The 11,847-nt window shown below is 46.6% G+C and overlaps 1 protein-coding gene across 1 annotated transcript; it reads right to left on the bottom strand.

The window, feature by feature from the left end:
• Positions 1-3,268: 3,268 nt before the first annotated feature.
• Positions 3,269-8,637, bottom strand: LOC118113094 (serine/arginine repetitive matrix protein 1). Its single transcript, XM_035162461.1, has 6 exons — positions 8,332-8,637; positions 6,480-6,802; positions 6,281-6,356; positions 5,730-5,808; positions 5,172-5,355; positions 3,269-5,079 (listed from the first exon to the last, which is right to left on the bottom strand). Exons 2-6 carry the CDS (start codon positions 6,798-6,800, stop codon positions 4,468-4,470), a joined length of 1,272 nt encoding a protein of 423 aa, XP_035018352.1. The 5' UTR covers positions 6,801-6,802; positions 8,332-8,637; the 3' UTR covers positions 3,269-4,467.
• Between the last annotated feature and the right edge of the window lie 3,210 nt (positions 8,638-11,847).

Here is an 11,847-nt window from a genome sequence, read left to right as displayed (position 1 = left end):
TCATGGTGAGCTCCTGCGAGGCAGAGATGACTTCAAACTTGCTCTGATTTCCATTGTGGGGCTGCCCACTGTGCAGTTTTAATGAGCATCGAGGCTGTTTTGGGACTGGTCGGCCCTAAAACCCCCTGAGGACTGGGGTGAGTAAGAGTGTGTGTGTTTGCTCCCACCATGTCTGACTACATGAGCGTGTGTGTGTGCAGTTGTAAAGTCACAGTGTGGCTTCACCTCGCGTGAGTTTTACTGGAGAGCACTGGGGGAGGGGATTTTTAGAATAAGTGAATAAGAGCCTCATCCACTTCATTACACACAACAAAACATACAGCAGGTTACTGGACAGACATCCTGGAATCATTGACTTGTTAAAACCAATAACGGGAATGTGGACCATTACAACCTACACAACAAGGGATCACCGGGGCAGTAAGTTCGTGCAATCCTATTCATGCACGGACACACATGCTCAATTAATCCAACGCATGCTTTTTGGATAGTCACAAGTGAAAACAACTGAGGGCGGTGGTGATGCAATAGGAATGAAGGGTGTTTTACAGGGCGGACTGTAGACATGTGGTTAACACAGTGATGGTGGTGGGGGTATTAAACTTCAAAAAGCAGAACACAAAGAGTAAAAACACACAAACAAGAAGATGAAATCATTGTTAAAAAAAGTAAGTGGGAAAATCAGCATATGTCCTTCATGCGTCACAAAGCTGAAATGAGGTGAGGTCTCCTCCCTGTGCCCTCCACACATCCTCCTCCCGTCCTTTTCCTCTTGCCCCTCGTTTCCATCCTCCAGAGGAGAAAGACGAAGAGAAGAAGGGGGGGTTAGCGTCTCTGCTAAAAACTGCATGGATACAAGGGGGGGCTGAGAGGGAGGCAGGCTGAGGGGAGGAGGGAGGGGGAGGGCTGTTTCTGTTGTTGTTCCACAGCAGAGTCAGTGTGTCAGAGACAGGCCCATCACAAAATCAGCCAGTCAGTGTGTCAGAGTGTGTGATGGGGAGTGGCCCACGTGTGTGCATGAGTGTTTATAACTCTGTGTGTGTGTGTGTGTGTGTGCGTGCGTGCGTGCGTGTGTGCATGTACCATGGCTGATTTCACCCCGTCTGAAAGCGAGAAATTAAACCACTCCCACTTAAAATATGCCATCTCCTGTGCCCATGTGCACGCATGCAGTATCCATGGATGGGAGACTGGCGAGGAAACTCTGGTGACTGAACTGTATAGCTTTGTGTATGTTTTTTGCACGTGGACTTTTACCCTTTCATTTTTCTTTCAGAAGGACTGATACGTCTGTGTCAGTATGCAGAGAATCAGGTTGAAGCAGCTCATGTCGGACCGAGGTGTTGTAATTCAACACATTTACACACACACACACACACACACACACACACACACACACACACACACACACACACACAACACAACACACACACACACACACACACACACACAACACACACAACACACACACACACAGGGCTCGTTTCTACTATACACATCTACTCATTTACTCATTGTGATCTCAATATCAACACCCAACCCACACAGGAAAGCTACAGTAATGTTTGGGCTGCGTGTAGTATAGTAGCAGCTGGTCGGAGGATCATCCATCCCCCCCCCCGCCACACTACTACTACCACTACTACTACTCCTGCCAGTCAGATTAACAAGGCTGTAGTCTCACACCCTGCTGCCCCTCCTTCCTCCCTCCATCACCCCTCCTCGCCCACACACGCACGCACACTTCAAAATGTACAGTCTCTAAATCTGCACCCCATTGAGTCACACATCTGTTTAGTGTGAGCTGCTTTCCAAAACAAGCCCCACTGCATGTCGTGATTTTATAGCAGAAAAACTGAAATGTGGAAAAACATGTGTGTAAATATATGAATAAAATAAGCAGACAGTTCAGCTGTCAAAAATGTGTCATTTATTAAAAGATTTTTTTGTCCTTTTGCATCATTATTGAAAAAAGATTAGCCAGAATAATAATATCAAGTAGAGATGGGGTGAGAGAAAGACGGATTTAGCTGAGAAAGAAAAGATACTAATGGGATTGAGGGAGACGAAGGGGAGAGGGCAAAAGCAGACGAATGCAGCAGGGTGGGGGAGGGGAGACAAGGGTTTTTTGGGGGGGGGGACTACAGTCAAAATTTGGGATTGAAAGAAGGGGAGGAAGCAGAAGCAGACGAAAAGGAAGCAAAAATAAACAAGACGTATTATTTCTGACCAGTCATCAGTAGAAAAACCCATACATGAAAAAACAAGGATACGATGAAGTGCAAATGGTTTGTCTTTCAAATGGTTTGTCTTTCAAACCACAACCGTATAAAAACTGGGTGGAAGAACCCCCCCCCCAGCCTTGGAAAGAGAGCCAGCGTCTGACGCACCATGAAACAGAATGGGGCAGGACGGTCTGACCCTGAGTCTGTGACTGAGGGTGTGTACACTCCTTCACGCCAAAAAACAATCGGCAGTAACATGGAGGCTGCCATTAGCTCTGAGTTGACATGTGGGGCTTTTTGAAGGAGGAGGTCTGGTACATGGATAATACCCCGCTTCCTCCTCCTCATCTCTCTAGTTACGTAAATAGCATAATATGAATCACTTGTAAAATTTAAAAAATACTTTAGTCTAAATATTTACTATTTTTGCCATTATAGGTAAATCCAATCACATTATTAACCCCCCCGTTATACATGTACAAGAATATTGTGAGGTTTCCGAATAAATTGAGAGAGAGCGCCTCCTATTAAACATCTTAATTAGAAGTGTAATTAGAATAACAATAGCAGCAGTCGAGTAGAGCAGTAGAGGGTTAAATTAGTATTTTCTGCTTTTTCAAGTTTTCAAGAGCACCATCTTGAAGTGGAGGTCAGTCTGTTCCTCCGTCGATCAGAACCGATAGAAAATCCCCAAATGAAGGCTCGTAGCAGCCGCTGCTGTGTGTGTGTGTGTGTGTGTGTGTGTGTGTGTGTGTGTGTGTGTGTGTGTGTGTGTGTGTGTGTGTGTGCAGAAGGTGAAGAAGTATTCAGTTTGGATTCACTGTAGATGTCAGAATATTGGATAGTTTTGAATACTGTTGTTTTTTGTGCGTGTCCGCCGATGAGAGATGACTACATGTAGGCGTTCAGGATTTGAGTGTGTACTGGTTTTGTGAAACACGAGCAAACAATCAAAACACATGAGTTCCCGTAAAGCACCAAATGCTTTTCTGCTTTTTTCTGAACACATCCTATTTGGTAAAAAAAAGGCACAGTAGTCCCAATAGTCCAAGTCAAGAGACTTCACTTCCTTCAGTTAATTATTTTTCGCATTTTCATCATGATAGCATTAAAAAACCCACAAACAGCATCTTCCCAATCACCTCAAAAAGTCGTAGGCCAAACTGTGAGTGTGCACAGGAGGTGATACTCAGCTGCCCAATAAATAAATACAAACAATAAATAAAAACAGTGTCGGATCAACACATGAATAAATTAACTGTGGGACTCCAGAGTCATACATGTCCTTGAGTGGTCCTTATTATTTCTTCAAGCTGGTCTTTTTTTGTTAAGTCTCTCACGACCCTGATTATCGGCCAGTTTTGCAGAAACATTTTGACCCACAGCACAACATGAAAGTTCACGTGACCTCTGCCCACCATGACGTCGCTCCTTTCAACGCCTCGCCGCCGATCCACCAGCCAAGTGCCCAAACAGTTCTCTGATTACATTCGTGAGTTAATGACATCATTTTTCCCACTGTCTCCTTGATGACTCCTGAAGCACCACACGTACAGTTGAATGCTGCTTTCTGTACATTGTATTTCACATCACTAGCTATAAGATTTTCAAATGACATTTTTCTCTCCGCAACCAAGGCGCCTTGGTTTCTATCTACAAGTGAGTGTAAAGTCAATGTGTCTCCTACCATAAGACGCCGCATTACTCACTCATCGCTGGAGTTACCTCATCAAGCTGAACCCTGGAAGCTTTTCGCCCTGAACCCTGACGCCAGCTCCTTCTATTTTCTGTGCCTCAAGTCAGATACCTACTGAAACATCTCAGATTACAGTGTATTTCGTTTTCATGCTGAGGAGGAACTGCTCATCGACAAATCTTCAGAATCTCTCCTATTGGTCGTTACTCAAAAACCTGTAAATAACCTTTAAGTGATTGGTTCTCTTTCCGATCCCCCTCACTCACAACCACCATAGTGCACATATTAATGATTTTAATGGAATTGTGATTATCATCTAGGTTTGATTTATTGAAATATATTACGTCTTGTTGTTTACACTAACTGTTGAAGTTGCGCTCTTGATAAGGGGTTGTGCTTCATCTATCATTTACCTACTTTTCCTTCCTTTCTTTAATGTATCTTTAATGACAGGCCTTCAGCCTCTTCCCTTCTTCCTCTCACAGCAGTTTTTTGCTTGATGCAGTTACAAAATCGAGGCTGCCGGCTCTTTGCGTGTCCAATGCATCAGGTCTTTACCGGGCTGGGGCACGCCCTGGGTAACGGAGATTGGCTCTGACCCTGACAGGCAGCGACTGTCGCATTCTCACTCTGTTGTCCGGCAACAGGCTGGCTTTGGCACGGGGTTGGCTCCTTCAGGTTTTTGGGACGCTTGGAAGGCTTAGATGAAGAGATGGCCTTGTTTTTCCTAGTGGGGCTGCCCCTCCTGCTCGGTGGGGGAGTGGCACTGATAGGCTGGTTTTCGCCGTTACTCCCCGCCGCTGCGCCCTCATGTGAGGGGTGGGCCTTTCGTGGGGACAGGATGGGGGCGACGTGAACCCACGTCAGACTCGGCTCAGAGCTTTGACCTGCTTTGTAGTTTGATAGCTTGCCTCGGTCCTCGCTGTCATTGTCCTTTCCCTTTGTGTTCGCAGTTAGCCGTCTGTCACCGGCCACATCTGGGGAAATTTGATTTGCATCAGATGCCAATGATGGAGGAGGTGGAGGAGGGGCAGAGGGTTTGTCCCTTTCATCATGATCTCGCTTCACCCTCTTCTCTTCTGTTCTGACATGAGGGCACTTGAGAAGCAGCGGGGAAGGCGTGGGAGTGCATGTACCTGTCCAGCTGAGTCTGCGCTTCTGGAAAAACAAACAGTAGAGTAATTTGCATGAGAACCTGAAAACGTAAAACGGTGGTGGTGGCGGCGGTGGCTTGTTTCGTGTGTTCTCACCTTGACGGGAATATGTAGCTGATCTCTGTGCTTATGCGGCGGCGTGGAGCTGGAAGTGTCTTGGAGGGAGAGGGCAGAGGATGTGGCCACGCTGGAGTTTGAGGAGACCGGCGGAGTAGAGATCTGAGGAAACCAAAGCTTTAGCATCATCTCCACCTGGAGCAGAGTGTTCAGGTACTTCTCACTAAAAATAGAAGAAAAGAGGAGACATAAACGTAAATTGAGGGAACAGATGGTGATGAAATTGTGCACTGCATGATAAAACATCTGGATGTTTAGAATCCTGTATATAGATCTTGGTAATACATCCTCTAAACTGCAGTGTTGCTCTGCCATGGATGTGAATGCTGTAACTCTACCCACCCCGAGGACTGTTCAATAAAACATGGAACAGGAGAGGAAGCTTGAAAGACATCACTATAACAATCCTCCCCTCTAGTTATAACTACAATTTAATAATCATTAAGATGCTGTGTCTAATTATTCACAGGCAAGACAAGGAGGAGTCACCGATTAAACACTGAGGGTGGATGTGGGACAATGTGAATGATATCTCACCCGCTGTTTGGTCTCTGCAGAACCCCCACAATCCTCTGGATTCGATCCATAGCAACACTCTGCTGGAAAGTACTCAAACCTGTCAATCAAAGACATATTCCTCCAGTCAGACGTTTACACCTTTGAGTCATGGAAAATCTGTGCACATGTTGACACGCACAGCCTCTCACACACACACACACACACACACACACACACACACACACACACACACACACACACACACACACACACACACACACACACACACACACACACACACACACACACACACACACACACACACACACACACACACACACACACACACACACACACACCACTTTCTCTTGGGAGATCAGTAACCTCTCGTGAGCTGATGACTCAGCCACAAGACTCGTGTGTGAAGTCGCTTCACACACGCTGCACTTTGGACTACATCAATAAGCAGAAAACACCCTATTACATGGTGGAGACTGCTCAGACCTCTCGAACCAAGCACTCAGCATCTTGAGTTACCAGTCTGCACACATGCTTATCTGAAGGTGGTAACGTGTGGCGAGGATGCTTACCGCGCTCGAATCGACCCCTCTTCAGGCCACTCAGCAGCTCCAGCAGGGGCCTGACAAAACCCTGCAGCTCAGCACACTGACAGAGGGAGAGAAGACAGATCCCGACTGAGTTTGGGTTTGGACTTTCTATCTAAATAATTCTGCTGTGACTAGCTCTGTCATCTATCCTCTTTTTCCTGCACCCTGACCCATCCCTCACCTTCTGAGCAAACTGCAGGTCGCCGTGTGATTTCGCGGCCTGGCTTGAAGGGCCCGTCTCGTCCGCCTCTTTGCCACCACTCTCCAACCTGTACGACTCCTCCTCTTCCTCTTTATCTGTGAAGCCATCGCACGTCCACTGGGACCCTGGGCTTTCCGACCCCCTATCGCCATTGGCCGTAGCCCCTCCCGAGGAGGAGCCGTCTGTGAGGAAGACATCCGCGTCGTCCTCCACCTGATCCAACTCGCTGAACAGGAGGCTGTCGCTGGAGCTCAGGGAATCGAAGCAGGCCTGGGTGGAAGTGCTGCCCTGGGACTGCATTGCTGTTGTGGGGCAGGAGCAGAGGGACGGGGTTAATATGACAAGTCAAACCCATGCACAAAGAACAAAACTGATTGAATGTAAACTCAAAAGGACACAGGTCACATGGAGACAGAAGAGAAGTGGAAATCATCCAAAAGAACTGATTTCCTGGTGCTTTACTTCCTTTAATAATACCCCCAATTACTCAAAATGGTGGGTATACCAGTGCCCTAGTTTAACATGGTGCAGAGTGGGACTGGGGCTAGGCAGTAGGCACACAATGGTAGTGCATGTCTGGCTCCCATTGAGGAGATTGTAGAGGAGAGTAAAGTGTGAGGGGGATGGGAGATTGTAGAGTAGTGAAATCAGAATAGGCCGTCTCTCTCTCTCCCTCTCTCTCTGCCTCCAGTGCTCTCTCTCTCCCTCTAGCCCCTCCTCTCCGTCTCAGGCTTGCTGTCCCCCCCTTGGTTTCACACACAAACCTCTCTCTCTTTCCTCTCCGGCTGTGTTTCTGTATGCCCCTCCGCTCTCCCTTCAGCTCATCCTGTTTGTTATGCACACACACACGCACACACACGCACACACACGCACACACGCGAGCCTGGTGCTCCTCTTCCTTTCCTCTTCCACAGACCAGCCCTCCTCCCTTTCCTCTTATTCACATTTTACGTTCTCCATCTCTGGCCATGTGCCTTCTCTCCTCTCTTTTCCCTTTCTTTCTCTCCCTCTGTGTAATCTGCTGCTGGGGCCGGATTCCACCGACACAAGAGTGGGGGGGAATTAAGAGGGGGGTGTGTCCACATAGATGGAATAAAGAGCAAGAACCACTTCAGAGTTCACATGTAGGAAGATATCACCAAACTTGTTTACGCTTTTACACCTGACAGAATATGTTGCCATTCATATTCTATATGTATCTGATGGATGACTTCCCTGTTTCCTTTTACAACCAAAGTTCACGATGTTTTCATGCATTAAAAGTGGAAAAAGATTCCAATTAAATGAATCTCTTTTTTTCTGATTTTGTCCACAGCCCCTGGGAACTGGGATGAGGACGGGGCACTGGGTGGGGTGGCGCATGTCTGCACAGGTATGGGCATGGACCACGAGGCTGAGTCTCAGGTGCTGGCTGCCTGTCTGCGCACCAACACAGCCGCTGCACAATATCATACAACATGTTCTGTAGGGTTGAGAAGGATCGGATTAGCGGGGGGCGTCAGGAATCGAACCGGTGACACCAAACAACACAGCAAATATCAGAGCGAAGATGGAATAAGATTTATCATTGTTTTGTTGCGGAAATGTTAAAAGTCCTAGCAATCCCATGTTATTATGAGGTAGGGAGTAATAATAATGAATGATAATAATAGTTGGCATAAAGCTGCATGAGGAAATATAGCTGTGTTGATGAAATGCAATCAGTCTCGGGATCTATCTGGGCAGGAAATTCCTTCAGGCTGCACTGTGAACTTCTGGAAACGCTGCAGACGCACACAAACACACACACACTCTCACACACACACACTCAATCACACATTTATTTACTCACCCTCAGTAATATGCTATTAAACACCAGCAGCTGCCACTAAACAAAGCGTCTGTGTCCGTCCTCTGGTCCGTCAGTGCTCAGTCCGAAGCCGGGTCATCGTCGGGTCTCCCAGCATCCGCTCTCCGCCCGGCGGCTCCTCTGTGTGACTCCGCTCGCTCCTTCTCTCGCCGCTTTACCAACGACAACATGTGCGCAGATCCACGTGCCCACGTTTTGCGCGCATCCCATTGGCTCCCGACCTGTCAGCGGCGCACGCCACTGGCCGACGCTTCCAGCCAGTGATCGCATTACTCGCTGCTGATTGGACGCTGGCCCGGGCACTCACGGTGCCTGCCCACTCATGTTTCGCCCGTGTGCACGGAGCGCGGAGCCGGGGCTGCGCGCTCTTACTACCGCGGTCCGGTGTAAACACATGCGCGCGATCCGCACGAGAGATGCGCGATTTATTCCCTTCTCTATGCGTCCCGATGTGAAGAGGACCCCGCCCACCACACTCATAATAAACTACTACACGTCGTGAACGCGCCCGCATAAACAATAAACCTTACGCAACCCTTCTGCGATTACACTGATCGGGTTTAAATGAACTGATGTGATGAGAAGTAACGAGCAAGGAGACAAACATCAATGAGGATGATGCTCTAATGTGAGGAGGAGAAACTGCTTGTGTGCTCTTTCCATGGTTCCCTGCTCATTTCTTCAGCTCATTTCTTCAAGTAAAATGTGTGATCAACAGATGATCCAATAGCTTCATGACGTGATAGACGATTCCTAATAACCATGACAGGAGCAGGAGCAGAAATATCACATTTGAATGGCTGAGGTTATATAGGAATACAAGAAAACGACAACTTGTTATTCTAACATCATTCTTTGAACCTGCCTGTAATGGCCAGCATACATTGGGTCTTATAACTGTTCGTCTAAATGTATTATTGTAAAGTTTTGGCAGTTTTGTATCAGGAGATTTGCACTATTTTGTATTTTCCCCAGTTGTCTTGTGAGTGACTAAACCCATGAGTCACAAAAACCAGTTTATCAGGCTTTGCCACTCAAATATTTTGTCTCACAAACATCCCTTACGTTGATGAAAAATGTGTTCACGCTGTATACATTGCAAAACCAGAAAACAAAAGGATTTCATTTTTTTAATAGAATTTAGATTTCATTGCGCCTCTATTGATAAATTAAAGTCAGTAATACATCAAAACAGCTAGAGATATGACAGTAATGCAGCAAGTTACTTTCCAGATCGACGATTTATGGCTGTGGAGCAACAACCCCCTCCCTGAGCTTTACCTTACTACAGAGTGTACTCAATGACCCTGGCTTGAAACGTATAGATAAGTTCATCAGCCTAAAGACCACACACACAAACACACACAAACATACACACACAGATCACCAGATGTATTGGTATTTTCTCTCCCCATAAGACTTTAACTGCTGGTCAGTTATAATGCTGGCTTTACTGGTATTTTTAGATGGGAAATACCAGGTTGAAGCGTGAGGAGTGAGTGGGGGGATGCCTCCTCTAAGCGCCTTGCATGTTGCAGTCACCGAGGAAGGGGCTGCCTCCCATCCCCCACTATACATACAACATGCATACAGACCCAATGACCCTCTCCTCAACACAGGCACGTACACACACACCCACGCACACACGCACACACGCACACACACACACACACACACAGCTATCCATAGGACTTTGTATTGACTTCTATTCATTGTGGACAGCCCAACCCAACCCTTTTCCTCACATTGACAGTTCATGCCCAACTCTAATCTTAAACCGAATCAAAAATCAAGATTTACCACTGACCTTAACCAGGATCTCAGAAATGACATTTGGCCTCAGAGGGACCAGGCTTTGGTCCCCATGAGGTCTACTGGACCCGACAAGGTCAGTGTTTATTCTATTCCAAGTCCTAAAGAGGCAACATAAAGGAGTGGAAACAACCATACCTGTCTTTTAGCATTGTAAACATGTACAATCCCTTGGTAACCTTGACACCAGGTGAGCAAACCATCCCATAGTGTTCGAACAATACAAAGGTTAACCTTAAACCAAGGTTCTTGTTTGTGTATACCAGCACTAGGTCAAAAGAAAAAAAGCTTTCCAGCCCTACTAGCATTCCAATGAACCACGTGAACCCAGTGATCCTCCTCTGAGTTCATAAGGGCTGGAGACCACCCCCATCATTTCCATCTCCCATCCCCCTGGGTCCCTTCCCCCCACCTGGTTTCTGTGGTGTGTTTTTCTACATTCTCTTCTCGTCACCATCCCTTGTGTTGACATGCTTGAGAATCCAATAGCAGTAACCATGTTAAGCTTAAGCCTATGGGTATGGTGCATTTGACATTGAAGTGGGTCAAAGTGTCATGTGTCAAATTAGTCCCCCATATGACCAAATACACCCTTCCACAATTGGGTCACTCGAGGCAAACATTGAGTCACGCAAAGAGAATCACTTATGTTGCTTGTGAAGTTACAACACAGTGTAGAAGATTTGTTGATCTCCTGCTGGAGCTTGTGTCCTCAGATGACAAGAGCAGCGGATGATGGTTGTGTCGAGAGCTCGGTGGCAGCACTTTAAGTCATGTTGAATATCATATTCATAATCAACCTGTAATGATGATACATTACTCTGTGCTCATTGTGAAGGCATGCAGGCCTTCGGTGGTGAAAGCACGCAGGAGTTTCTTTAAGGCCAAATGCACAGAGCAGGTGTGGTGAGAGTCACTGAAACAGAAATGTGATCTGCCTGAGGGAAAACAGAGGCCTAAAGAGAGACTAAACTGTCTCCCCTCCCTCTTTGCAGAGGCCGAGGCACGTTGGATCACGTTTCACCTGGAAACCAGGAGAGTTGGGAAACAATCGCACACTGCTGCTGTCCTTGTTGCACTGGACCTGTCTACCTTCCTGACTGCCTGTCTGTCTTTCTGCCTGCTTCCCCCTCCCTCTTAAACTGTTATCTTTCAGTTAGACAAATGCGACCAAGATGAAATCATGTGTGATTGCAAACGTTTCAGCTTCAGGACATGACAGACAGGAAGAATACACCTTAAACATCATAATGAATTAGTATGGTTGTTATAGAGCATGATTATCATAGTTTGAAGCAGCCGAGCGCAAAGTGATGACATAGCTCTGCACCTTTTATGATCCATTATCTCTCTTTCGGTCATGCAAACGGATTCTGTTTTGGTATTGGTGAACAGCACTTTCACAACAGTCCCCTCTCAGATCCTATTAAAGAGATAGTTCACCCAAAAATTTAAATTCACTTTGTATCTACTCACCACTATGTCGATGGATGGGTGGCTGAAGTGTTTGAGTCCACAAAACACTTTAGGAGTTTCAGGGGTAGACAGCGTTGCAGCCAATTCTAATAGAATTGAAATAACTTGGCAACCACTTGGCAACTAACATAAAACGCCCCCATACCACTCCTGTGTTGTTAGTAGGCCCCCACATTAAAATTTGACTGGAAACGGTTTCATTTATGTCAT

Source organism: Hippoglossus stenolepis, chromosome 8, assembly GCF_022539355.2.
Source record: "Hippoglossus stenolepis isolate QCI-W04-F060 chromosome 8, HSTE1.2, whole genome shotgun sequence".
NCBI lineage: Eukaryota > Metazoa > Chordata > Actinopteri > Pleuronectiformes > Pleuronectidae > Hippoglossus > Hippoglossus stenolepis.
The sequence above is the reverse complement of the archived record's forward strand: the minus strand, read 5'-3'. Positions and strand labels throughout refer to the sequence as shown.

Excerpts from the sequence above, each read along its gene's own strand:
- LOC118113094 (XM_035162461.1), bottom strand. The coding sequence starts at position 6,800 with ATGCAGTCCCAGGGCAGCACTTCCACCCAGGCCTGCTTCGATTCCCTG. Across the intron at positions 5,356-5,729 it reads CTGCAGAGACCAAACAGCGG|TGAGAAGTACCTGAACACTC; the intron begins GTGAGATATCAT and ends TTCTATTTTTAG. Across the intron at positions 5,080-5,171 it reads AGCTACATATTCCCGTCAAG|AAGCGCAGACTCAGCTGGAC; the intron begins GTGAGAACACAC and ends TTGTTTTTCCAG.